This window comes from Ambystoma mexicanum, chromosome 8 (assembly GCF_040938575.1).
Source record: "Ambystoma mexicanum isolate Mex_15411 chromosome 8, UKY_AmexF1_1, whole genome shotgun sequence".
NCBI classification, from domain to species: Eukaryota; Metazoa; Chordata; class Amphibia; order Caudata; family Ambystomatidae; genus Ambystoma; species Ambystoma mexicanum.
This window is the reverse complement of record NC_090929.1, coordinates 1,020,689,927-1,020,717,635: the sequence shown is the minus strand read 5'-3', so window position 1 is coordinate 1,020,717,635 and position 27,709 is coordinate 1,020,689,927. Positions and strand designations below refer to the sequence as shown.

The 27,709-nt window shown below is 47.9% G+C and overlaps 1 protein-coding gene across 2 annotated transcripts in view; it reads right to left on the bottom strand.

Moving 5' to 3' along the window:
• Positions 1-27,709, bottom strand: part of VCL (vinculin) — a 751,821-nt gene that overhangs the window by 578,622 nt on the left and 145,490 nt on the right. For both annotated transcript variants that reach the window (XM_069610959.1, XM_069610960.1), the window contains exons 4-5: positions 25,420-25,528; positions 24,988-25,110 (exon numbers count right to left, since the gene is read on the bottom strand). In XM_069610959.1, the coding sequence (XP_069467060.1) occupies positions 24,988-25,110; positions 25,420-25,528 (232 nt within the window). The remainder of the gene's footprint in view (positions 1-24,987; positions 25,111-25,419; positions 25,529-27,709) is intronic.

Genomic DNA, 27,709 nt, shown 5'->3' with positions numbered 1-27,709 from the left:
GTAGTTCCAGCAGGTGTATATGCTTGGATGCTAAGCTCGGAGTCCAAACTCCGTGGGCCGTCTGATGGGATAGGTGAGCCCCCCATCCTGTAAGGGATGCATCTGTGGTTAGAGTGGCTTCCACTGTGGGTGTGGCAAAAGTTTTCCCTAATAACAGGTTTTCTTTTGTCCACCACCGTAGCGAGAGAACCAAGGCCTGCAAGACCACCACTAGATCGTCCCATTGTCCGCTGGCCTGACACCACTGGCTGTAGAGCCACTCTTGCATTGGGCGCATGCGCAGGCGCGCGTGAGGTACCAAATAAATACATGACGCCATCATCCCTAGCAAGCGCATTGCTTTGCGTACCGTCACCTCTCGGCCTGCTACATAATGGGGAATTTGAAACAGCATGTTTTGGACCCTCTCGTTGGAGGGGAATACGAGGCCGTCCTTTGTTCGAATTAGAGCCCCTAGGAATTGTTTGGTTTGGCTGGGGTCTAAGCTGGACTTCTTTTCGTTGATGGAGAAGCCCAGTTGGGACAAAAGGTCTACGGTCTTTTGGGTATTGGAGAAGCATGTTTCATAAGAATCCCCTGTTATGAGCCAGTCGTCGAGGTAAGGGTATACCGGGATGGATAATCTGCGCAGGTGGGCCGCTGCCACTGCCAGTACTTTCGTGAATACCCTTGGTGCAGATGCTATCCCGAAGGGTAGTACTCTGAACTGGTAGTGTTTGTCCTCTATTTTGAACCCGAGGTATTTTCTGTGCGATGTCAACATTAAAATATGAAAGTATGCATCTTTCATGTCCAGTGTTGTCATGTAATCCCCTTGTGATAACAGTGGGATTACCTCCTGTAAGGTCACCATACGAAACTTTTGGGGTTTGACAAATATGTTCGCTGGGCGCAGATCTAATACAGGGCGCATGGTTAAGTCCTTTTTGGGTACAAGGAAGTACACTGAATAAATACCTTCTGTTACCTGTGATAGGGGGACGGGCTCTATAGCTTCTTTCTTCAGTAGTTCTTCCACCTCTTGAAGAAGAATGGAGAGGTGTTGCGGTGTCATGCGTCGGTTCCGTGGGGGTTTGTACTTCGGGGAACCGTTGAACTCGATGCAGTATCCGTGGGCTATGGTGGATAATACCCAACGGTCTGACGTGATTCCCTCCCATGCTGAAAGGAACGATGTTAGCCGGCCCCCGACCGGTGATGCATGGGAGGGGACCCGAATTTTCGGGTCATTTGCTGGTATTGGGCGTGGAACCTCTGGGGCTGGAGCCACGACCTCTTCCTTTGCCACGGCGTTGGCCTCTTTGACTGAACTGGGTGTTACCCTGGTTAGTGGGCCAGTTGGAGCCAGAGTAATATTGTTGTTGTTGGTTCTGCTGCTGTCTTTGGCCACGAAAGGAGCGTTTATTACCATAGCCTCGACTGTTAGGGGGCCTAGAAATTTGATCAAGAGTCTTGATGGTATCAAACTCTTTTTTAGCATGTTCTAGGGCCTCATCTACTGCTTTCCCAAACAGATGCGTCTGTTCAATGGGTTTATTTATGAGGGAGGCTTGGGTTTCGGGCTTAAAACCTGAATTGCGTAGCCAAACGTGGCGCTTGAGAAGTATTCCCTGCACTAGGGAGCGGCCAGCCGTCTCAGCGGCATCCAGGGAGTTTTTAACGATGCCCTGGTTTACCAGTGTGCCCTCTGATATTATAGCTAGCAGGCGAGAACGCAGAGGTTCAGGTGCTTCCTCTGCTTCGCTGCGCAGCTTGTTCCACTGTGCATCTGCGTAGCTAGCTAAAAGTGAGTTGTTATTAGCAATTCTAGTAGAGAAGGCGGCGGAGGTCGTGATTCTCTTCCCCAGTGCGTAGAGTTTTTTGCCTTCTTTGTCTGGAGGTGCTTCACTAGTGGATAGTGGCACCCCTGCTCTTTTTCTTGTGTTGGTAACCACAAGGGAGTCCGGAATAGAGTGTCCTCTGATGTATAAAGGGTCAGAGGATGAAGGGCTGAAGAGCTTTTCTATTCTAGGGTTGACCCCTCTTACTAAAGCTGGGTTAGTAAGGGAAGGAGAAATTCTTCTTTTAATAGAAGCCAGAAGTGGAATAGATTGGCTAACAGGGGCTTTTTCTTTGATGACTTTTTCTACAAAGTCAATGTCTGGAAGAGTTTCCCCTGTATCAATCTCAAAATGCGCTGCTGCCTTGCGCAATAGTGCATTGAGGGAAGGTTGGTCATCTATGGGAGAGGAGTTCCCATGTGAATCCTTGAGAGGAGAAGGGAGAAAGGCATCAGGGTCTGAATGTACTGATGGGGATTGCCAAGGCTGCACTGACGGTGAATGCCAGGGCTGCGAGGTAGCTGTATCCTCTTCAAACCCTGTAGCAGTGGTGTAAGGATCTTCTTCGAACCCCTCTTCCTCAAGTTCTACCTCTTCTTCTCCACCCAAACACTCCTCATCTTCTTGGAGTTATTGCTCCTCCTCAGTGAGGTCAACCAGCCTAGGAATCTTGACTCTAGGGTCATCCTGTGGCCATTCTCTTTGTCTTTTGTGAGTGGGTGGGTCTTGGTTTCCTAGAAACCTTTCCATTTTCTCCATGCAAGAATGGAGTCTTTCAAGGGTCTCATGGGGTACCCCTGAATAGTCTAGAGGGGGGAAATTAGTGTTTTCGCCTTCGAATCGTTTCGAACGCTCCCACAACGTCGACGAGAGGTTCCCGTCTCCTTCTGAAAAGCCTTCAGGTAGTTCGGAAGCGTCCTTTGGAGAAAGGGGGAGTTCCTGGCTACCTTTATGTTTTTTCGACGCGGTATTCGACGTTTGTTTCGTCGTCCGCGTACGTTTGTCTTCGGCGACAATTCTCGCTAGGCTCTCGACCACGATTTTGTCCGTCGAGGGCTCTGGTGTCGACGTTGTGTGCGTTGCGCGTTGTACCTCGACGGTCGCTCTATGGAGTGTTGCGTCGGATGTTTTTGGGGTAGCGCCCGTGTTAGATGGAAGCCCAATCGCTGGTCGCGGCTGCGTTTGCGGGTGGGGCTTGTGACCTTTACGGTCTGCGGTAGACGCCGGAGTGCCCTGCGTCCCCTTCGGCGCTGATGGATCCTTCGTTCTCGACGAAGAAGAGCCGTGGGTAGTGTGTTTAGCCTTATGGGGTTTGTGTGCGTCCTTGTCGCCGGGGTGTTCATCCCCATAAGCAGGGCATGAGCCGAGCCCGTCGGGGCCGGGGACGGACGACGAGGAGCGGGAGCGCTCCTTCTGGGGGTTCATGACTTCCGTAACGGACGTCGAGTTATCGCACTCCTCGTCACTTTCAGTAACAGCGGCAGCGGGTGAGGAAACCGACTTCGACATTGCGTAGTCCGCCCACCTCTTAACCCTACGTTCTTTAAGAGTCCTGGGTTTTAAGAGCTTGCAGGCTGCGCAGCTGTTCTCTATGTGATCGAGGGGTAAGCAACGATTACAGAGCTTGTGCTTATCTTTCCAAGTATTTTTGCCCCTGCAGCGTGGGCAAAACTTAAATGGTGTCCTCTCCATAGCTGAGGCAATAATAGCTGGCGATAACAACCCCAAGGGAAAGAAAGGGGAGAAAGAAAGACATTCTCAAAGAGAAGAGACAAAGTTCTAACCCCCACTCTCCCTACTGTAAATTGGCCGTCGAGGCCAGGCCATGTGTTCGGCAGCGCCGAAGGATCTCCTCCGCTCTTCCTCTCCGTCGAAAATCAGTTCGGCGGAGAAATAGCTTCACAGCTAACGTCGAGGGGGAGGGATCGTTATCAGTATATTAAGTTATGACAAAAGGACCGAGGTCCGTGGCAAGTATAGCAATGTCTCTCTAGGAGCTCCGCGAAAGGCGACCAGAAACTGGGCGGAAAAAAACAATCTGAGGGACCTCGACGCGTGAGGGATTGTGGGTACAACGCACGTCACTATAGGGATAGTGTTACAGACACGCCTTGTCGACGTCCCCTTTTCGACTACGAAAAACAAAATGCAATACTCCGCAGTGACCACTGGATGTCGGACCTATGCACAGCATGCGATTCTAAGCAGATTAACAAACATCAGAAATCAATTTATGAATACTCTGCGCCCTACTAAAAAGCGTGTGTCGTTTAACCATGAGAGTACGGAGAAATGCCCCTGCTCCGTGGTATTCAAAAATATTTATAAAGAACTCTACACATTTAGTAGAGCTGACGCGTGGAGACAGATTTGTATCTTTTCAGAACAAGGGATTAAACCCTGAATAACCTTTGGACTGAGAAACCACAAGAACGTCTACTGCCCTGATTGAAAAGGGCACAGTACGTGCCCAAACACGTGTCTTGATTAAAGGACCTTTATGATTCACTAAACCAGAGGCTGAGTCTTTTTGCGTAAGTGGCGCAGCCGATTTGTGAGAGTTCTTCATAGATATTTTTCAATGTAATAGTGTTACAGGAGGAAGGGTGGGTGCATTTGAATCCAAGCAGATACAAGCATCAGAAATACGATTACGTTGAGTAATGTATCCGTTCTGAGGCTTGTGGGTCGGCTTAGAATCACATACTTTGCATAGATTAGCGAGCAGTACCAGTAGAAGGAGGTGGGATGTTAGAAGATAGTGTGAGACACCTGAAGGTGTCTCACCCGCTAGTCCCTGGAGATCTGTCATCCAGGTGTCAGGACAAGGCCATCGCTATGGGATCCAGTTCCTGGAGGTGGACCAGTGTGGGAGGATCCCCAGTATGGGGGGCTCTCCGGGAGTGGAAATGGGACACCGAAGGGCGAGATGTGGTATCCCCGTCCTTATGACACCTTTTCCCCATCATTTTCCCCCCACACTGCAAAGTGGGATACTTGGAAACTCGACCCATCCCCGCCCCTTTTCCAACACGAACACTTTCTCACAGCGTGAACGAAAAAGGACCAATACTCGAGCCGTTTACCGGACAGGTCCCAACACAAGGGGAAGGCAGAGCCAGGTAATTACCGACAACTACATAGACCCGACTACCCTTTCACTTCCCCATTGGGATAAAAGGCAGAGAACAAGAGCACATTTGGAGCAAACGCACAAGGAAGCAGCCATTCCAGGACGACAGTTCAAACGAGAAGAAAGGCAGCGAGATGTGCTCAGAGGGTAGCATTGTATTCTTGCTTAGCACGTCTGCCAGAGAATTGAGTTCCCCTGGAACAGGTTGAGTTACTAGAAACATCTGGTGTAATGCCCACCACCAGATGTTCTGGGCTAGTTTAGACAGAACTGGAGAATGTGTTCCCCCGTTTGTTTATATAAAACATGGTGGTAGTGCTGTCCGTGAGTTTTGTGAGCGAGTTGTGTTTTGAAGGCTTGAAGTGCCTTGAGAACTGCTGCAAGTTCCAGAATGTTGATGGTGAAGGAAGTGAGCGCCCCACCCAGTCATGGACGCATCTGTTGAGTGGCTTTGATCGCTGGTGTGTGGAAAGGTTGTCCCTTTAGCAGATTTTCTCTGTTCCACCACTGTAGCAACTGACCAGAGGTTGCGAAACCACCACTAGATCGTCCCACAACACACTTGCCTGTGACCTCTGTTTGGCTAGCCAATCTTGCATAGGACGCATGCGCAGCCTGGCCTGAGGCACTAGATAGATGCAGGAAGCAATCATTCCCAGTAGGCGCATTGCCTTTTGTACCGTCATCCAATGACGGGCTACGTACGGAGTTGTTTGAAACAGCATGTTTTGGACCCTCTCCTCAGAGTGGTAAACTGGCCCGATGTCTGCTTTGATTAGTACCCCCAGAAATGGCTTTACTTGGCTGGGCATTAGACTGGACTTCTTTTCGCTTATGGAGAAGCCCAATTGGAAAAGCAGATGGATTGCTGAGTGTTTTGAAGGAACCTCAGGGGAGAGTCCCCAGTAATTAGCCAGTCTATTTAAGGGTACATTGGAATGAACTGCCTGCGCAGGTGGGCGGCTACCACTGCTAGGACCTTTGTGAAGATCCTGGGGGCTGATGCAATGCCAAATGGTAGCCCTTTAAATTGGTAGGGCTTGTTTCCCAATTGGAATCAGGGGTATTTTGTGCGCGCTGACAACACTGAAATATGAAAGTATGGACATGAAAGATGCAATGGTGCCATGTAATCCCCTATTTTTAATAGTCCGAAGACCTCCTGCAACAATGTCATCCTGAACTTATGTGGTTTGACATACGTGTTTGTAGGGGGCAGGTCCAGCACTGCGAGCATTGTTAGATATTTCTTTGGAACAAGGAAGTACATTGAATAGATAGCTTGATCTTGTTCCGTGAAGGGCACCAGCTCAATGGCTCCTTTTTGTAACAGGATCTGAATTTCCTCCTTGAGGCTGTTGAGATGCGCAGAGGACATGAGTCTTACGCGAGGTGGATGGTGGAGAGGTGTTTAGAGGAACTCCGAGTATCCTTTGGACACTGTATCTAGGACCCAGCAATCTGATGTTATTCCCTCCCATGGCTGGGCAAAGAGTGTTATGCGACCCCCCCGACTGGGGACGGATGGGAGGGAATGTGAAGCGGAATGTCATTTGGCGGCAGAGGTCGCTGTGCCTCTACAAGCTGTGGACCTGCTGCCTCTGTCCTTTCCTGCTGCAAGATCCCCGCTGTTGGTATTGGTAGGACGTTTGAACGTGTGGAGAATAGAAAGAGGCCCTAGACATACTTGCTCTGCTTGGCCTTTGTCTCCCTGAGCCTTGCAGCCGAAAGCTTCGGCTTTTGTTACACGCTCCCATTGGGATGAAGGGCTTACAGGAAATTTGGCAAAGTCTTAATTGTTTAGTGTTCCTTTTTTGCCTTCTCCAGCTGGTCATCAACAGCTTTGCCGAAGAGGAGGCCCTCCTCTATGGGCATGTTAATAAGTGACACCTTTGTTTGTGGCTTAAATCCGGCGTCCCTAAGGCAGGAATGTCTTAAGGAGGGTCCCCTCTGCAATGACCCTACCTGAGGTGTTTGCAGGGTCGAAGACATTCTTCGGGATGTTCTGCGAAACCCTTTTTTCCTTCAGTGCAGTGGTTATTTTGAGTAGATGGGACAGTGTGGGCTCTTGTAAAGAGCCCAGGTGACCTGAGACCTTGTCCCACCGGGTGCTGCTATAGCTGGCAAGCAAAGTGGTATTATTTGCTATCCTGGTAAGGTATGCAGCAGAGGTCGTGATGCTTTTCCCCAGGGTGTACACATTTTTTGCGCTCCATGTTAAGGGGCGTTTCAGAGGTTGCGGGTGTAACACCTGCTCTCTTGCGTGTAGTGGTAACTACTAGGGAGTCCGGTTTAAAGTATCCCTTAATGTAGAGCAGATCTGAAGGGGCGGGCTTGAAGGCCTTCTCTACCCATGGGTCAACCACCCTAGTAAGGGAGGGGGTAGAAAGTGATGGGGAGACTTTTTGATGGATTACAAGAGGGGTATGGCTTGGCTGACAGGCCTTTTCTCATTAAGAATATTTTCCAAATAGTCAGTCCCTGTGGGGCTGGAATCGACCGTGTTTATGCCAAAGTGTTGGGGAACCTTTTTTAATAGCTCATTATAAAGAGGCTGGTCTGCAATGGGAGAGGAGTGACCACCTTCCTCTTCCACAGAGTCGATAAAATTAGATCTGGGTGATCCTGGTCATTTAGGTAAGTACCCTCCCCATCCTGACCGGGGTTACCTTGATCATCTATCCAGATGTCTTGGTCTGCTTGCATGGATTAAATGTCAACAGAAGGAGGGCCCTGTGAGGGCTCCCCGGATGGCAGGGCGGCGGCAGGAAGAGAAGGTGCCACTGGTACTGTAGGAGGTGCAGGAGACTGCTCATTAGGCTTTGTATCAGTGGGCAACTTGCTCATGAAATCTATGAAGAATGAGCTTTTCCCCATGGTGTCCTCAAATTGATACTGGGTCCAGGGTGTAGCAGACAGAATGGAGGGTGGTGTAACAGGGTAATCTTTGTCACAGGAGGCTCCTTGGGGCTCTTCCTAGGGTGCTTGTTGTGAAGGGCGGAAGCTAAGTGAGAGGATTCTTCCTTAAAATTCTCAGTGGTCCGAGAAGACCGTTTATCGTGGGCAGGGAGATCCTTGTGGTATTTTTCCGCATTTAAGTGTGATTTATGCTTTTTCAATGGCTTTTTCGGTATCTCCGCTTCAGCCACTGATTAGTGTTTATGCGCACCTTTCGCCAGAGTTTGTGTATGAACGCCATGTGGTAGACACGTAGGCTTAACCACAGCGGGCACTGTCGACAGGATGTCAGTGGGCCGGGAGGCATCAATTGACGGTGTGCCGCCATCGGTCGACAAAGTTATTGAGGAACGCCTTGGGGTGGGGGGTGTGCTTGTGGGGAGAGGCGAGTGCGGGTACGCCGGTGTCACCAGAGGACTTCCTCGTAGCAGTGCGCTGAGACTGCCTATCGAGGCTGGGGACAGGCGTGTGGGAACTGGAGAGTTCCGCAGTAGTGTCATCGAGCTCCAAATCGGAGTCTCGGCCTTCGTGGTCTAACTCGAAGAAACCGGCCACAGACTCAGACATGGCGTATGCCGCCCACCTTTTGGTACTGCGCTATTTTAGTGTCTTAGGCCTAAAGAGCTTGCATGCAGCACAACAAGATTCGAGATGGGCATGCAGAAGGCAGTGGTTACAAACTCTGACTACCCATGGGAATTACCTGTTGCTGTTGGGGCAAAACTTAAAGGGTGGTGCATTCCATAATGGAAGCGGACAGAGAAGCAGTGAGACAGGATAGTAGGGGCAGGAAATTAGGGTATGCATTCTTTGAAAAGTAAAGGATCAGCGACCCACTCTCCCTACTCGTTAGGCCGAAGCCAGGTGTAGGCTGAAACCCGCTGTCAGAGTAGATGTTGGTTCGGTTGCCGGGATCAGCCATAGCGAAGCTCAGAGTATTAGCTGTCAAATTATTGCATCGAACGCAAACAAGATGTTTTTAGAAGAAGTCCAACTATCAAGTAGCGCATAGCTACGGACTCTGCTAAAGAACAAATTTCCAAGATGGCAGAAAAAAAAATAATCTGAGGGACCTTGACGCGCAAGGGATCATGGGTACAGGGCATTAAAGAAACCCACGACCTTGGGACTGATACTCCTCTGCACAAACCACTAATTAATCTATTCAGTTATTCCAGACAGCACAACAACTTAATGCTATGTTCATGTGATTCAGCAGCATGGACTACTCACAACAGACTCAGTCTGCTCGAGCCTGACATATACATTTTACTTCAGAGTGTGTCCAATACGCATTCCACTACTAAATCTCTAACATAAATAATTCATCTGATATCTTGATTCATGAATATAATTATTTAATGCAATGAAGCAGTATTTCATAATATTCTCGGCTTGCCAACATGTGTTTCGACCTTCGCTAACACAAGTCTTAAGGGCTAATTCATATCAAAAGTCATATCTATACTCATAAATACATCAAACATTTACACAATCCAAAAATACAATTTGTTTTACAAGTCAAAATTAATCAACATTACCAACCAGCATTTGGACCAGAAATGTGTTCCACATCCAGGAGAGGCGAAAGGAAAAAAAACAGAATATATCAAGCATTACTTACCGTAATAGCATTTCTGATGAATGTATCTGCTTAGATTCAAATGCTGTGCATATAGTCCGACATCTAGTGGTAACCGCAGAGTATTGCATCTCATCTTTCGAGGATCGAAAGGGGACGTCGACATAGGCGTGTCTGTAACACTATCCCTAACATGACATGTAGTGTACCCAGAAATCCTCACGCATCGAGGTCCCTCCGATTGTATTTTTTCTGTCGTGAGGGAGCCATATGACTATTGTGAGCGAGTACAGAAAGAGAGAAGTAGTAAGACGTCTATGTTCCTTCCATCCGAGCGGGGAGGAAGGGTGGGCGCATATGAATCTAAGCAGATAAAATCATCAGAAATGCTATTACGGTAAGTAATGCATGTCTTCTGATGCTTGTTAATCTGCTTAGAATCACATGCTGTGCATAGACTAACGAGCAGTACCCGGAGTTGGGATGCGAGAAGGTACAGTAGTGAAAAGAGGTCTTATTACTGCTTGTCCCACCTGAGAATCAGACCTAGAGTGAGTGTCTAGGCAATAGATTTTTGTAAAGATGTGTATAGAACTCCAGGTTGCCGCTTTGAAAATGGACTAGAGAGGAACATTTGCAATGAATGCTATGGAAGCTCCCGTGCCCAGAGTAGAGTGTGCTCTAGGCTTGAAGGGCAGTTCTCTCTTGGCAAGTTTGTAGCAGAGTGTGATGCAGTTGACAATCCATTTAGAGATAGCCGATTTAGAAACAGGGTCCCCTTCTCTACCAGCTGCCACTGAAACGAAAAACTGTTTTTCCCTTAGTGGTTTAGTTCTTTCCAGATAGTACATGACTGTCCTGCACACATCTAGTGTGTGTAGGCTTTTTTTCTGCCACGTTAGTAGGGTTCCAGAAGAATGTAGGCAGTTCTATAGACTGGTACACATGGAACTTTGAAATTAATTAAGGCGCAAACCTTGGGTGAGTGAGCAGAATTCTCTCCTCTCTGAATTGTGACAAAAGGGTCTAGAATAGAAAGGGCTTGTAGTTCACCAACTCCTCGTATGGAAGAGATTGCCACTAGGAAGGCTGTCTTGTAAGTGAGTGCTTTTAGGCTTGCTTTGGGCATAGGTTCAAAGGGAGACCCCATAAGTCTGGTTAACAACACATTAAGGTACCATCCGGGAGCTGGGTTGGGAATGGGAGGATACATTCTCTTAACCCCTTCCATAAAAGCTTTAATCACTGGGATCTTCCACCAAGACACTTTCTGCTGGGACGTAGTGTAGGCTGAAAGTGCAGCTAGGTGAACCTTTGGGAATTGAATACAAGACCCGAGTCCAGCAGATGAGTCATATATAACAATATGTGTAGGTTCTCCTTGGACCGGTTCTGAGGGTGCATGGGAGGCGTAATCTGGGTATTGTGAGTTCTTCAGAGTTGCGAATAATTCGATCTCTGGGACACCCCATTCTGATAAAATGTTGGAGACAATGTCTTCGTGTAGTCGCCATTCGTACTCTAAGGGCAGTGGGAAGTCTCGGCTGAGCATGTCTGCCAGAAGATAGAGTTCCCTGAAACGTGTTGAGACAATAGAAATATCTTGTGTTTGAGAGCCCACTTCCAAATGTTCTGAGATAGTTTGGACGGCCCTGGAGAATGATTGCCCCCCCCCCTGCTTGTTCAGGTAGTACATGGCTGTGGTGCTGTCCGTGAGGACCAGTACTGCCCATCCCTGTAGCTGTGTCTGAAAGGCTTTCAGTGCTTTGAACACCGCTAGTAGCTTCAACAGGTTTATGTGGTTGGAAGCTACTGCTGGGGGGTCAAACCCTGTGCGCTGTCTGTTGAAGGTGAGCCCCTCCACCCCATGAGCGATGCGTCCATCTTGAGAGTGGTTTCTACTGCAGGGGCGGTGAAGGATTCCCCCTTCAAGAGGTTTTCCCCTCGACCACCACCTCAGAGTACGAGGGCTACCAAGACTACCACCAGATCATCCCATAGTCCGCTGGACTGACACCATTGGCTGTTTAGCTCCTCTTGCATGGGGCGCAAACGCACGTGAGGAACCAAGTAAATGCAGGACGCCATCATACCTAGCAGTCGCATGGCCTTGCGTACCATCACCTTGCGACCGGCTACATACGGAGGGATTTGAAAAAGCATGTTTTGAACCCTCTCGTTGAAGAGGGAGACAAGCCTGTCTTCTGTCTGAATAAGAGCCACTAGAAACTGCTTGACTTTACTGGGGTTGATACTGGATTTCTTCTCTTTTATGGAGAATCCCAGACTGAATAAAAGTTTGACCGTCCTTGGAGTATTTGATAAGCATGTTTGTAGGAATCCCCTGTTATGAGCCAGTCGTCGAGGTAAGGATAAACTGGGATGGATTGCCTGCGCAGGTGAACCACTGCCACGTCCAGTACCTTCGTAAATATCCTTGGAGCTGAGGCAATGCCAAAGGGAAGGACCTTGAACTGATAGTGCTTGCCTTCTATCATGAACCTTAGGTACTTTCTGTGTGCCAGCAACATTGAAATATGAAAGTAGGCATCTTTCATGTCCAATGTTGCCATAGAATACCCTTCATGGGAAGAGGAATTACTTCGTGCAGCGTCACCATACAAAACTTTTGGGGTTTGACAAACTTGTTTGCTGGGTGCAAGTCTAGCACAGGGCGCATTGTTAGATGTTTTTTGGGTACAAGTAAGTACACTGAATAAAATACCCTCGTTTACATCAGGGATGACTTCGATGGCGCACATTTCCTGCAGGATCTGGAGGTGTTCCAGTGTCAGGTGCCTGGATCTTGGGGTCTGTACCGAGGTGGCCAGCTGAACTCTATCCAGTACCCGTGGGTGACTGTCTTGAGCACCCACTGGTCCGATGCGATTCCCCTCGACCCGGACTCGAGAGTCTTTTTTTACTAGAGGCTGGGGAGCCTCTACGGGTGGCATTGCGACCCCTTCCCTTTCCCTAGGTCGTCCTCTGGGAAGGTAAATAGTGGGGGGTGTTAGAACCTTGTCCCGAAGACCACTTGTTCCCCGAGCCATACTGATTATGGAGGGGTGGAGAGTTGGGAGGGGGGGGGCGTTAGGATTGGCCGCGAAAGGAGCGGCAAAAACTTCCCCCTCTTTGAAAAGGTCTTTGGGTCATTTGGTTCAAGGATTTGTGGGTCTCATGTTCTTTTTTGGCGGTCTCCAGTGCCTCGTCTGCCGCTTTTCCAAACAGATTGGAATCTTCCACAGGTTTGTTACTCAATGATGCCCCGAGTCTTGGGGTTAAACCCGTAATTTCTCAGCCAGGCATGGCGCTTTAACCGGGTACCTTGTGCCAGGGACCAACCAGCAGTTTCAGCAGCATCCAAGGTATTCTTAAGAATGTTGCGGTTAACTTGTTTGCCCTCTGTTACGATTGCAAGTAGGCGGGTGTGCACTAGTTCTGCGACCTCCTGCAGACCCTCTTGCAGTAGGTTCCACTGGTCATTTGAATTACTAGCCAATAGGGTGGTATTATTGGCCATGCGCGTAGAGTAAGCCGCAGCAGAGGTTATTCTTTTCCCCAGAGCATATAATCTCTTACACTCCTTGTCTGGTGGCGACTTGCATGTAGTGGACAAGGGGACCCCCTCCATCCTCTTCCTCGTAGGCGTGACCAACAGATTATGGCGTAGCATGACCTCTGATACAAAGGGGGGGGGGGACCAGTAGGGGAGGGTTGAAATAGTTTCTCCACTCTGGGATTAACAGCTCTAATCTGAGAGGGTGTTAATAAAGAGGGGGCTGTACACCTCTTGATGGAATTGAGATGGGTAATAGCTTGGCTAAAAGAGGATTCTCTTTTAAAATGTCCTCCACGAAATCGGAGTCAATAACAGCCTCTTGTGTGGCTATCTGTAAGTGCTCTGCCGCCTTCCTGAGAATGGCATTAAACGCCATTTGGTCGTCCACAGGAGAAGCCTGACACACAGGGGGCGACGATGAAGAGTCAAGGCCAATGGCATCCTGGTCGGGCTTGGAGTTGGGGATGGCCACGGTGGGTTCTCACCAACAGGTTGGTCATCTCCCCAATTCGGGGTGTGATCACGAGGATCCTCCCCTGTGCATAAGGGTCCTGTGCAACCTCTTCAGGGTCTGAAAGATCCGAGGTTCTCTGATATTTAGTTACTGAGGGTACAACATAAGGGATCTCTCTCACAAGGCCTTTTTAGGGTAAACCTCTGACAAATCTACAAATTTCTCTAGCTTGTTCATACACCACTCAAGTTTCTCCCTATTCCGTTTAGATGACCCAGAAGTGTCTCAAGGGGAGAAAAGATTCCTCTAGACGATCCTGTAGTCTAGAACACCGTGCTTTTTCACTGAGAGTCTTAGACAAAGACTGGGGACTCTCTGTAAAGTCCTGACACTCTTTGGGGCGTTCTGGTGTCTGTTTCGGCGTACTTTTAGGCCTATCGCACCCTTTCCAGATGTTTGGATGCGTCTTTCGGCATATCCTTGCATTTATCAGCTGCCGAGACAATCTTCGCGAGGCGTTCTCTGATGCTCGGCGTTACAGGATGGTGTTTATGCTGAGAGGGCGGCGGCGTCGAAATTTTCAGGGCGACCAGAGTTTTCTTAATCATCGGCGCACTCTTAGAAGGCGCGTTGACGTGGGATCTGGTGCTGGTGCCCTTTGTTACAGAATGCCCGGACGCATGCCGCCGATGCGGTTGCGGGGAGGGCTGCCGATCCTGCAAATCGGCGGGTGTCGTCAAAGCCACCTGACGCACCTGTTGACGCCTTGGACCGTTTCGACTGATAGGCCGCGACAGTACCAGGGGTTGTGTGTTTAGTCCCATGTGATGTGGGTGCATCCTCATCGCCGGGGTGTAACCTCCCCATACCAGAAATTGCGGCGTGCCTATCGGGGCCGGGGACGGACGTCTTGGAGCAAGCTTGCTCTGTTGTCAGGTCAATGGCGTCCGTGTCGGAGCCATGGTCGTCGCTATGGGCCTCATCGCTTTCGGCGACGGCGGAGTTACCCTCGGCCTGTGACATTCCAAAGGCTGCCCACCGTTTCACACAACACTCTTATGGTCTTAGGACAAAGGAGTTTACAGTGCCGACAGGATGCTTCCGCGTGGTTGAGGGGAAGACACTTGTTGCACCGAGGGTGCTGGCCTTTCCAGTGAAATTTTCACTTACAGGAAGGGCAACATTTTAATGGAGTCTTGTCCATCCATAGCGCAAGGTAACAGAAGCAACAACAATACCATACAGGGTGGCCGTCAAGGATGTTGAGGGTGTTGAGGGTGTCGGCCACCTGTATGGTTGCCGTCTCCATGCTGCATCTGAACCCGGATTGGTAGGTTTGGAGGAGATGGTTTGGTGTTGGTGTATTGCTGCAGTTGCGCGGTTACCGCTTTCTCAATGTTATTACCTAGGAAGGAAAGTTGGGTGATGGAGCGATAGTTACCTATGTTGTCGGAATCCAGAGTGGGTTTATTTAGTAGAGGGAGGATTTGTCCCATCTTTATGGTCGATGGGAAGGTGCCTTGAGCTAGGGAGCAGTTGATGATCTCCAGGTAGGGAAGGAGAGCTTCTGCGGGTGCTGTCTTGAGGATGGATGCTGGGAGGATGTTGCCAGGTTTTCTCTGGTTTCCTAATGACTTTGGCTGAGGTCGAGTTCTTGCATGTACCGGGGTGCAGACAGTTTCAGTTTGCAGGTGCATTGTTTCAGAGGCGTGTGTTTATCTACGGAGGCTGAGAGGGTGACATTGAGTGCTTCCAGTAGAGAGTCGCAGTTCGGTTTGGGGTGTGCGGTCCATATGAGGTGGAAGTTGGTAAGGTCTTCTGTGATGGCTTCCACCGGGAAGTTTGTGAATGACCTGAAGGTTTGTCTGATGGGTTTCTGCTTGGAGTGCAGGATGTTGAAAGGTACAGCCAGTTGGTAGACCAGTCATCTGGGAAAGGAGAGCTGTAGACGAGGGAATGCAGTGCAGGGATGATTAGATTGAGGATGTTCCCTTTCTCGTGCATTGGGTCTTTCATGTGCTGTGCGAGTGTTGAGGAGAGCTTCTTTCATCGGTTTGTTGACCTTGTTGCCTGGGAGGTTGAAGTTGCCTAGGAAGATGTTTGCGTGCGTGAGGGACATGGTGGTGACCAGGTCGGAGAAGTCACTGATGAAGGGAGTGTTGGGTTTGATTAGTAGATGAGATGGAAGGTTTGCTTGTTTTATTATTTATAATGCGCATCATACCCGGGGGTAACAGTGCGCAGTAGTTACAAGTATATGCAAGGCTTAGTTACAACAGAAAAGGTATAAAATGTACATACAAGTCATTAATTACAAGAGGGTATATACAGATGGTACCTTTTTACAGGCGTAAGATACAAGAGGGGTATATACAAATGATAGACATTTTGAGAGCAAGGGTTATCATTTACTGGTCATTAGATTTCAACCACATAATGATATTGGATCTGAAGTTTTGGTAAAATTGGTCTATTCTCAGTGTGGGAGGCAGGGAGTTCCATAATTTGGCTACTTTGACGGGGAAGCTATTGCCACCAACTGTGCAACGTTTGAAGCTGGGTATAGAGAGGCGATCTGTTAGCTGATCTAGATGGTATCAGGGAGGTCGGTTTATGGAATCTCTCAGCCAGATAGATGGGGGCAGCATTGCTGAGAGATTTGTGGGTGAGCAACAAAGTTTTAGAGGAATGTTGTCATTGGTTGGGAGCCAGTTCTGTCGGCGGCTGCTCTCAGAGATGTGGTCTCTTCTGGAAATGCCTAATGCTGCTCTAAGGGCATGGTTTTGTAATGTTTGGATTCTTCCGATAGTTGCTTTAATCAATCCTAAATGGAGGGCATTGCAATAGTCTAGGCGAGACAGGATGAGGGCTCTGGCCAAGATGGTGCAGCTACTATCAGAGAGAAATGGCTTGCCGGTGCGAATAAGTTTGCACGTGTAAGCCGTGGAGGACGCTAAAGAATTGACCTGTTTGGCAAATGAGAGGTTTGAGTCAAGATAAAAACCTAATGTTTTACTTTAATGCTATTGCCATCAATTATAAAAGAGGAGTAGTCAGATCCTAGTTTTTAGGTTAGAGGGGGTGCCCAGAATGATGAGTTCAGTTTTATCATCTTTCAGGCATAGACCATGTGTGGCCATCCATACCTGAACTGTCAGGGAGAGCGGGAAGTGGCAGGAGATGACTTGAGGATCCAATGTTGTCAACGTTCAGTCTGGTGCAGGGCCACAAGGTGTTGTAGATGACCAAGAGGCCGCCTCCTGTCTTGTTCGGCCAGTCTCTGTGTTCGATGCTGTAACCATCAGGGACAAAAACATTTCTGGTGTGGGTGGACGTGGGAGCCAGCCAGGTCTCAGTGATTAAGATGGCATCAAGGTAGGTTTATAGTCAAAGTCGAATGAAATAATATTGAAAGTCAATGTCTAAAACAAAAAGTCAAAAAATATGTCGAATTTTTTTGTTTTACCCCTTTTTTTTTTACCCCCGGAACCCAAAAAAACATGTAAATTCAAAAATAAAAAATTTGACATTATGATTGCACACCATCAAGGTAGTGATGAGATTGGCGATGTTTGCTGCATGGGGCTGCATGGGTGATAGCCGAGCGAACGTTGGGGAGCATCAACTTTAGTGTTGTGGACAGTGAGGGGGTGCCGATAGGCTTGAGGCTGGTGTGGGTGTGGTTCCAGCATTGAACAGCCCATACCTTAGAGGAGGGGCGATGTTGTTGCCACTGCCTGGTGATGGTGGGGATGGCCTGTGGGGACTGAGAAAATAAATGTTTGCGCTTGCTTACCTGTTTTCTGAGCAGGGGTTCGGGCCCTGGGTCCTCCCAGTACGAACAGGTCCAAACAGGAATTGCCCTTTTCTTAGTCTGCCTTCACTTCAGATGCCTGGGTGAGTGAAGCCCTTGTTTTAAGAGTGAAGAGCAGAAAGTAAGGGACAATGCTAAGAAGAAGGCTGGGGCTTAGGCCACGTTACCTACCTACAACGACTTGTACCCAGGGTCGGATGGGGGCATAAAATTGTCTCGGGCACCAATGAAAAAGTGGACATTTTGCGTTTTTGGTTCGGGCGCTGCCCTATTTCCCTATAAGTCACCAAGCCTGCTTGCACCTGCTCACTAACTGCAAAGGAAAAGAAGCTAGGGGGCTGCTTAAGGAGGGGGGGGAAAGGGCAGCGAAACAGGAAGGCACCAATAGTTTTTCAGTGATTAACAGGTGGGCGGGGCTTAGACCACGTGACCTAGATCCACTTGCACCCGCTCACCAACTGCATAGTGCAAAGAATGGAGGATTGCAAAATTGTTTTATTATCGAGTATATTTTTTTTCTTGCCTACAAAATAATCAACTGGAGGAAATAGGATTTTGACGTGGGCGTTTTTTACTCGCTATCTGGAGCCCTGATTGTCTAAGTGGTGGATTGGAAGTTCAATAAAAAGGAAAGGTCCCCTAAAAGAAAAGTGGCCTTCTGCAGCTCTTAAATGTTAAATACTAAGGCAAAGAGTTCTACAATGGCCACTTGCACAGAAAAATAGCAACCTCTCGCCGCATTCCACTGCCTTCTAAAAGAAGGTATAGACAAAAGAAGAGTGGCAGAACAAAGCAAGAGTGCAGGTCTAGAGTAGCCATCTACTTTTCCGAAATAATGAGCAATATCACCATGCAGCCCTGCCCTCTTCTCCGCCCCCAGCTAGTCTCCTCCCCCACCCCTCCCAAGGTTAGTGGTAGTAACCATGGCCGCCTCCTGCACTGTGATATCTATCTCACGGCTTAGGCTCTGGGGCTGGCCTCTTGCTCCAGTATTTCCTCCTTCCACCCTTCTGCTCTCGCCCCCGCTTCTTTCAGTCTCCTCTGTGTGGGTCTTCCGCCTCGCTCTTTCCTCCTCTCCTTACCCGTCTCATGATGTATGCTCTCTCCTAGTCGTCTTCTTTCCACGCCCCATCTCTCAAACTCACTGCCCCTTCCACTCCCCATACCGCCTCATACACTGCCCCATTCAAATTCCCTCTTCCCTCTCCCATCCCTCCACTCCCAGCCTCATCTTTGCTGTCCCCCTCCCAGCTCCACTAGACTACTGTGCACCTGCAACTCTGCACACTGACTCGAGATCTATGCAAACTATTAATCCACCTGTGGATTAGTTGTAGTAGTAATAATAAGAATGTGGAGCAAGTTTCCCCCTCACAGCTGCACTCAGAGCTTACAAAGTGTGCGTCTGGCAATTTTGAAAAAACCACCCTAACCAATGGTCCATGAAGGCTGACGGACCATCACTTAATTTCCACCATGTTTTTGTAATCTTTCACCCAGAGCTGCACAGGCAACACTTGTGTGGGTTTCTCTATTAGGCAATTATGATTCTGAAGCTGCAACATGCGCTCACTGATTAGCTGGGGACGGACCCGGGAGCGGCTTGTTTTTGTAGCCCATCATTTATGACGGTATCATAGCATTTATAGGCACCAGCAAATAAGGGGGTTTCTATGGAAATGGCAGTTCTCCATCATGGAGCAGGTGGCAGTCTCTAGCCACCCCGCCCACTCACCACCTTGGCTGATCCCAGTTCCATCCTCTAGCATCTGACATGATCGCATCTCTCACCATTTCAAACCCTCATTACTGGACAGCTTTATGATGGTCTCTTACTGCTGTAAGACCCTTCTAGGGGAACGCAACATGTGCAGTTTAAGATGCCTTTCAATCAGAAACTATGTAAGGTGCAATAAGGCACTACCAAATGTTCACTCTGTGCTACTACGCAAAACCTGTGGCAATCGCTTTATGAATATCAACCATAACATGAATGGGAATGAGTTGGGGAGTGGAGAAATATTTGTGCAGACCCTATGTAATCGAACAGTCACACCAGTCACTGGGACTCTGCCTGCATCCCCTGCCTGATAAATAAACTTTCTAAACACTTTGACAGACTGGGGTGCAGAGAACAAGATGTCAGTTTGACACAATAAGGTTATAGTTGAAGGAGAAGAATACAATCTATACAATGTTACAGGCGGAATAGCTCAGGGGCAACATGTTTGTCTTGAATGCAAGAAAATGCAGAGCAACACAGGTTCAAATTTCAGTCCCGTGCTTAAAGACTGGTCTCCGGTATAAAGCGTGTTATGAATAAAAGATGAATTCATTAATGTTCTTGTAACAAATCAACTTCCAGGGTAACCAGTGGTCCAGGGATGAATATCAGTTTCTAAACCATCAATCAGACCCACACCTCTAGTACACCAGATTGGAAACACAAGCAAATTATAAACCTCCCTGTCCAATTTTGGTAACGTGGACGTAATGGCAGGCTTATCTCTGCAAGGTCGTGGATCGTGGTTATTTGCAACACAGCGAAAATACAACCATTGCCAAATGATAAAATCAAAGCACCCCGATGCCTTGGGGTTTAGATGCTTTACAAATGAAAATCAAATAAAATGGACTGTCCAGCCAAGGTTGTATACAAATATCTACTTTATTATTAAACAGACAGTTCTAGCACACTGCAAAACACAAACCACCCTGTAAGGGAATGCAGAGGACAGACCGTTTCAAGAAGGGAAAGGGATGCACTCTGGATACTGACAGGAGGGTAGTTGGTAAAGTAATTAATCGCAATAGTTCAAGGGTACTTGATGTCAGGTATCAGGCAGATCGGCAAGCGAGGCTGATGGAAATGGCCTCCAGCTGGCCTACTTGCCAGCTCAGCGTCAAGAATTGTTGTCTCGGTACTGGTTGCCGGGTCTCAAGCACTGGTTGAGGTGTCTCGGATGTGAGCGACTGCGGCGCGACAACATTCAGCGGTGCAGTTGGTTGCAGCTCGAGATAGAAAACATTTCCTTTAAGGCAGACATGGTTGATGCTCGTCGATGCACTCTTCCTAGCTTCTTCACTGGGCTTGTGTCATCCTTTAAAGGCGGATGACCCAAAGCGGGGGAGAGTGTGGCAAGCAATGGTCTTGTCCTTGGTTTGGTTCAGAGACTCTCTGGCAGTACCCACCTAGGAAGCTTGCTTGCAGAGCATAGCAGGGCATGCTATTCTGTTTTGGCTGGGTACTGGTTCAGGAGCTGCTGGAGCATCCTCTGGATTCAGTATCTCCCTCTGTTCCCTGGGAGATGCTTAGGGGAGGGTCCTTGCTTCCCTCTTTGGAAACCCTGGCCTTCCTTCAATGGCGGAAGCTGTAATGCAGACTTTACCTTCGCCAGGGTCCAAATGAGTTCTTGTTACTCCCTGCAAAGTCTTCAGATCTGCCCCAAAGAGGGGCTCAGCCCTCTCTTAAAGCGAGATGGGCCACAGTGATTGGTGTAGTCTAAGCCTGCCTTAATGAAGCAATCCTGGGCCCCACCAACAATCTCCTGTATGCCTGAGGTCATGCAACAGAAAAGGTAAAAGGGTGAAAACCTGTAATACAAAGTCCCACCCATCTTCCTGTCTGTTGTGGATCAAAGGGGGTCTCTGGCTAATTGAGCTCTGTGATTCCTCATTAAAGCGGCAGATCTCCCTGGAAGCTGTGGCAAGACCAGACTTGATTGCTGCCAAACCACATACTCGTACTTTCTGCACCGGGACCCCCTCTGGGAAGGACTACTGCAGATACATAGTTCCAGACATGACAGGTCACTGCCCTTGATGCTGAGAGGCAGGAGCTGTCTTTAGGTTGACAGTGTATATCAAAGGTTGTTGAGGTTTTCCTGTCCTTTATTAGTCCTGAGATTTGGCCCCCCCTGGGCCTGTTTGAATATTAGTAAACAAAGCTGCCACCAGCAAAGCTCACAAAGGATAGGGTGGATACATGGAGCCTTTGTTAGTTTTTGGGCTGGCCATAGGAGGAGGAAGGTTTTCCTTCTAAAATGCCCCTGATGTGGCGGTCATATTCCAACTAAACATGACAGAGGGTACAGCAACTGTAGGCTGTGTCCACCCAGAGTACACAGGTCTATTTGTAGGTCATGCGGTGAGCATAGGAAGATGTGTGCGGATTAACCCCACACATTTTCCAGGTTGATATACCATTATTGAATTCTATTTACAATTTCAAAAAAGCCTAGTTGAGCACACACCCACTGTGCAGATGGTCAAATTCCTCACAGTTCTACTTTGCCAAATTCTATATGGTGGTGGTTGGGTAAACTACACTTTTCACTGAGGGTACAGTTGAGTTTGCTGAACTTCCAAGGTGCAAAGCCACTGGACAAGGGTGCAGCAGAGCGGACACATGCTGAGAATACGATACCCGAAAAAGTCATCGATACAAAGAAATACACATTCTAACTAGTTCAGACTATTTATCATACTGTCCGATGTAAGGTACTGCTGTACAGTCGTTCAGCGGTACCTTAAATATTAAGGAATATACCTGGCATATACAGCTCTATCTGGCTTAAAGTGACAGTGCTCAGGACCCAGACGATCCATTTGGCATATGATTGCAGCAGTTAGGCGATAGAGGTTGTAGATGTACCCAGCATACGAGGTTTCACTTTCCAGAAGATTCAGTACTTGGGCATGTATGATTGTACCTATACACCATGCATATGAGACTAACTAGTTCATGAGGGATGTAACTCAGGCATGTGAGGCTGCACATGGTATATGTTGCCAGCACCTGCTCATGGAGCCTTGCAGATAACTATACCCAATGTATGTGAATAACTAGTATCATATGGCAGCACTTGGGCATCTGGGGTGGCACTTGGACACGTGATGCAGTACCTATAATTTGGTGGCATAAAATAACAGTATTGGAGAGCCAGAGACTGCAGTTGGCAACAATTGAGCAGGTGAGGCTGTAGCTTGTATACATGTTACATGATATTTGTAGAGTGGTAATCCGCCAATGGGAAGCCCTTATAGGGTTGTGAGATATCTTTGAATGCAGTGTTATATTACTTTAGGTATGCGGATTATGCCTAGTATGGTTGGCTTTACACAGGTACAGGCAGTAGGGGTTGGCATATTATCCATGCCTCAGCCAGCTAAGTGACACCTCAACTGTTGAAGTTCCTGTACTGGGACGTGATTTTAAACCAAATAAATCCACTCTTTCACTTGGTCCAGTCTTTTGTTGGTCCCTTGGCTGTGACCCAAAGCAAATGTTTTAAAAAGCACTGGGAAAACCAAAACCATTTGTAACCAGTTTACAAACGTTTGTTCTGCCCCAGAGATTTTTCATTTATGCAAGATCACTGCTTGTAAGCCACATCTCGTGAAATAATTTGCTGCTCCAGCCAGTAAGAAGTTGTTTTCAATGCTACAGAGGAACTAGACAAAGACTGAAATTCAGCATATTTATTTTTATTTACAAAATAACAGCAGCCTTTTTCCCCATTACCAAGTGCTTTCAATTTTGGCGCATAATGGAACCGAAAGCCAGGGAGTTAACGTGAATTGCCCAGATTCACACAAAGCAATGAAGTGAGTATGCCAGTCTCACCAAATTAATCACTTGCCCATAACATGCCAAAGGGTAGCCTATACGGCTTATGTGAGCTATACAGAAGCCACTCATGAATCCAATGCATTAGTTCCTTCTCTGAAAGGAGGAGGTAGGCCCACTCTGCAAGACCCTCCCTAGGGGCCAAGGCAAGGGGGACCTCACTGGGAGAGACTCCTCTTTTGGTGACAATGGCTCCCCACACCCTGGACGACCTACCACAGCCACATATATGGGACTGTCTGCTATAAGGAACAATGTGGCATCTTTACATTTGGCTAAAGGCAATGCTACAAGAAACCAATATGAAAAAGGAGAACTCTTTAAAAAGGAGAGACATGCATTTAACTGGGACAAGTCGGAGAAGGAGGGGAGGAGTACACTGTACGCAGAGAAAGCCCCCCTGCATCACGCCCGCTGGAGGCAGAACCGATAACAGTAATGGAGCCTGCAACTTTCGATGGAAAGACGACACCAGTGCGAAACACTGGAGGCCTGGCATATGCAACAGCGAAGAAATCGTTGTGGAGAGGAAGAGGATCCATGTCCCCGGTGGTGGCGTGGCCACATCTGCAGCATGGTGGGCAGAACGCCCAAACGATGACACCAACACCACTGTTGCTGGAAGCGTGAACAGCTTCCTATCGCCAGAGCCTGTGTAAAGCAGTAACTCACTGAGAATGGGACGCCAGCAAGGGGAAGAGCAAGAAGCCAGATACCAAAGAGTGTCGCCTGAGCAAGAGATGTCCCTAAAGCCTTCCCATGCATACAGAGAGGTACCAGGGGAACCGGTAGATGGGGAGGCCACTTGGACATCATATACATGAAGAAACGCGTACCAGTCCCAAGGAGGAGACAACAAACCTAAGATTGCATCATTGTAATGGTAAAAACCCAAGAAAGCAGGTAACGAATAACCCATTCAAGAAAGACTGTTATTATATGAAGAGAGAAACTCATCCCAGTCCAGAGTACGAGTTGTCACTAGAAAGATCTGTTAACAAGAGACGTGAAAAAACTATAAAAGAGGGATCTAACCATTCCGGCTGGGGAGCAGAGACTGGAAACAAGCCCCATTGGAAGAAGGGACAATACCATAGGTCTTCAGAGTTCAAAACTGGAGAAAGTCCAACAGTCACATAATCAGAGACAGGAAATACGATTGCCAAGTGAATAGCATAAACGAGTAGACAACCTCCATAAGAGAATCCATGACAAGGAAGGCCTAAAAAGGGATCAAGACAAACCCAGATTGGGAAAGCCTGAATTAAAATACTGGGAAGAGTCTGTAGGCTTAGAAAGAGTGTGAGAACATATCTCAAGGAAAGATATTCTAAGCATAATACCACATAAAGCACAAAACCCCAGAGCATTCTGGAAGAGCTACAAGAAGTGATCCAAGAGACTAAGAAGATCAAGTTAAGAAATATCTGTACCAAGGAGAAACATGTACATAAAGAGACCATCAAAAGAGAACAAAAGACCAGGGGAAGAAAGACATTTGCTTGGCGGATTTCATTTATTCATATATAGTGGTAGGGTCAGGTAGAGTTAGCCTGGATAGAGGACATTTTTACTTTGAACTTCCTTACAACTGACGAGCACCTTCAGTTTCTTTAGATATGCAGGGTATTCCCCTTTAGCAATATGGAAAGATGGGCTTTATCTCTATAATTTCATTAACGATAATTCAGAAATGTCCTCAATACACCAGACTCCTTTCCGACCCGCCACACATAACCTACTTTACAAGAGAGATTCTGTTCTAGAGAATATAAAAGGGCAACATGCTTGTCTGGCATCTTCTCCTGCCCTGGTGGCTTTTCCATACAGCCCAGTCAAATTCTGACTTAAGTGAAACCAGTGTAACACTTAAAAACAAATGTACTTTTATTTTTATGCATGTTCCTTGTGGTAGCAGAAATGAAGACTGAGCATTGCACATTAGTCAGAGTACCACTGAAGAGAACAGGTCAGTGATATGTACGGGTGGAGTACCCAAGAGAAGTACGAGGAATATCATGGTTTAATGCTTTGGTACCTGAAATGAGCACAGGGAGCAGTTCCTTCACAGTGTTCATAGAATTTACCAGCATAACCCGATGTTCCTGGTGAGTCAACTCCTGCTGCCGCTCATCAATCATCTTGGCCATCTTGGTCATACCTGTGTTAAAAAGTGACATTCTGGAATAAGCCCACCACTTGCCTTCAGGAGACAATACTTCAGGCCATAATTTGCTCACGATTAAGCTCCTTGCCTTCACGCTTCCCACAGGTCCCTGGTGACACACAATTCCCAGCACTATCATTGCCCCTTCCAAGCCAATCCCCCCCCCCCGCTTCAGCCCATCCTCAACCTACCCCACTCTACAACCCCACACCCCCCAGCCTCTTGCCCGTGATCTCTGCCTCCTGCCTGATCCGCCCCTGTAAGTTACCTCCAGGGACCTCCCATTACAGAGTGCTCACTCACCTGGCCCTAGGTTCTTGGTGTACGTCACCAGATCCTCCATGCTTTCCACCACTTCAGCAACAGTCAGGTACTCCAAAATTCCTTTGCACACACGGATGATTTTACGGACCTGGAAATGGACACAATGGATTGTGAAGGTGTTTCTGTGACTACCACCCTCCAAATGCAATCAAACTGGGTCAAAGTAAAAAGATTGTGATAAACTGCATTCATCTCTTTCCAAATTAGCAAACTGAACTGGAGATAAAAGAGCTCTGTATCTAAGCATGCCTCACCTGAACTAAAAAGCTGCCATAATAGCTTGCTTCAATAAATTGACTCCTTCAATGTGAGCACATCTCAGACTCCAGAAATCCTGAAGCACGTGGCCTGCATCTACCTTCCCACAGAACAAGGCATTCTATCAATACAGACTCCATGATGCAGAACCTAATATTTGTAGAATGATGGTCCGCACCAGATACAGAAACATGCTAACATCCTTCAAATCAGAAGAGACACCCTCACCCACACTCCATCCCGTAAATGCATACTAAATGCATGTCTGCACACTAATGCTATTTCAAAACAATTTCCCAAGAGACAGAACAGAGTTCCTTAGTCACCACACAGTCATTGTCCTTTCCCAGTCTCCTTTCTAAAACAATCTGATTTGGCAATAAATGTAAAGTCTATTCAATAATCACCAGGTGAGATAATGTGACGTGTCAGGGCGGTGAAAGCAACGCATGCAAGGTGGAGGGGCCTGGTGACAGTCCCCACCTGCTCCTTGGATGGGGCTTTGTATGCACATCATCTGAGTCACTGGCGTTGAACGCAATCAAGGGGATGTTAAGTGGGGCACATGCATCAGGACACATTAGAACCTAGAGGAGGCGAAGCATACATCAGTGCTCTAGCACTGTCTCTTCTTAGACAAGGCCTGCTGCGGTTTTGAGGAAATGATATAGCAGCTTCTGACAGCAACGCCTAGTACATGGACACGAGAGCCTGCCTCACTATGCAACCACTTCCTGAGCCGTGAAGCTGCGGTCGACTCTGGCCAAGAGGAAGGCGAAATGATAATATGCAGGAGTGGGAGAGATAGCGAAAACACCACTATGGGGGCATTACAAAAGGGTGTGTGGTGGGTGGGCGGCACCATACAGGAGGAGCATGATAAAAGCCGTCAGTGAGTGGCCCATGACAGGTTTGCAAGGAAGGGCCTTTGCCAGCTTTGCTGGGACACCAGTCTGCAAGACCTAGAAAGAGGGCAATGTGTACCATAGGGACAAAGCACAGCCAAAGTGTACCAAGAACTGGCAATCGCCGCACATAACCCAAAGTGACCAACAGGGTTCCAAGCTTTTAAACCTTGTCCAAACCAAAACAATGAATAGGCAAACACGCACTCATCGAAAAATCCAGTTACTCGAACTATACAGCCTGCAGTTCCAAATCTTGACTGTTGCATAGAGAGACAACGACCAATGCCCTCTTCTCCACTACAACATGAAAGTTGTATAGCTTCTAGTGACACTGCCATGGTACTCACGCTCGTAAAGCTAGGACAGCCTACATGTAATCTGATACCAAAGCATAGGCTGCCCATACATGAACGGGCTGTCCCACCACATCACTAAAGATTACCCACTTGTTACTCTGCTACCATCTTAACACCAGGAAATCCCATCATTAATCCATAGGCCCAATGAACTGTCACAACCAGGTCTTCAACCCCATGTTGACATCCGAGATTTTTCTGATGCCAAAAGGACTTCACTATTACCCGCATTGACATCATTAACAAGGAATGCAGTATGTTTAATAAATATCTTGAGGGGAAGGGGGCGTGGGAGCTTTACTGGTCAATGCCAGCTACCTCTAGGAGAGTCAAGGAAAGGTTACGGATAACCTGCTTGTCAAGGTCAAGCGTCTGCAACCTGTGGCTGTGCATCGGTTTTGGACTACGACTCCCATGATCCCTCAATGTTCACTATTCTGGCTAGGGCAGATGGGAGTTCTATTCCAGAACATCTGGAAACCCCCAGGTTGTAGAATGCTAGCCTGTGTCTAGAAGGTGGAAACCCCTGCCCCGTCCTGCACACTGAACACATGGCTGGGAGATTCCTACTAGCAGTTCCTCACAGAAGAATAAACCCTGGCTCACCAAACTAGAGCCAGGCTCTCTACTTGCAACACTGCTTTGCAACCATTCGAGGCTGTTCTGTCCAGTAATGGCTAGCAGTCCTCCAACCGTGTAAGTCGTATGGTTCTCCAGGGCTGGTGTTATTGAATTCCCCAGATTCTA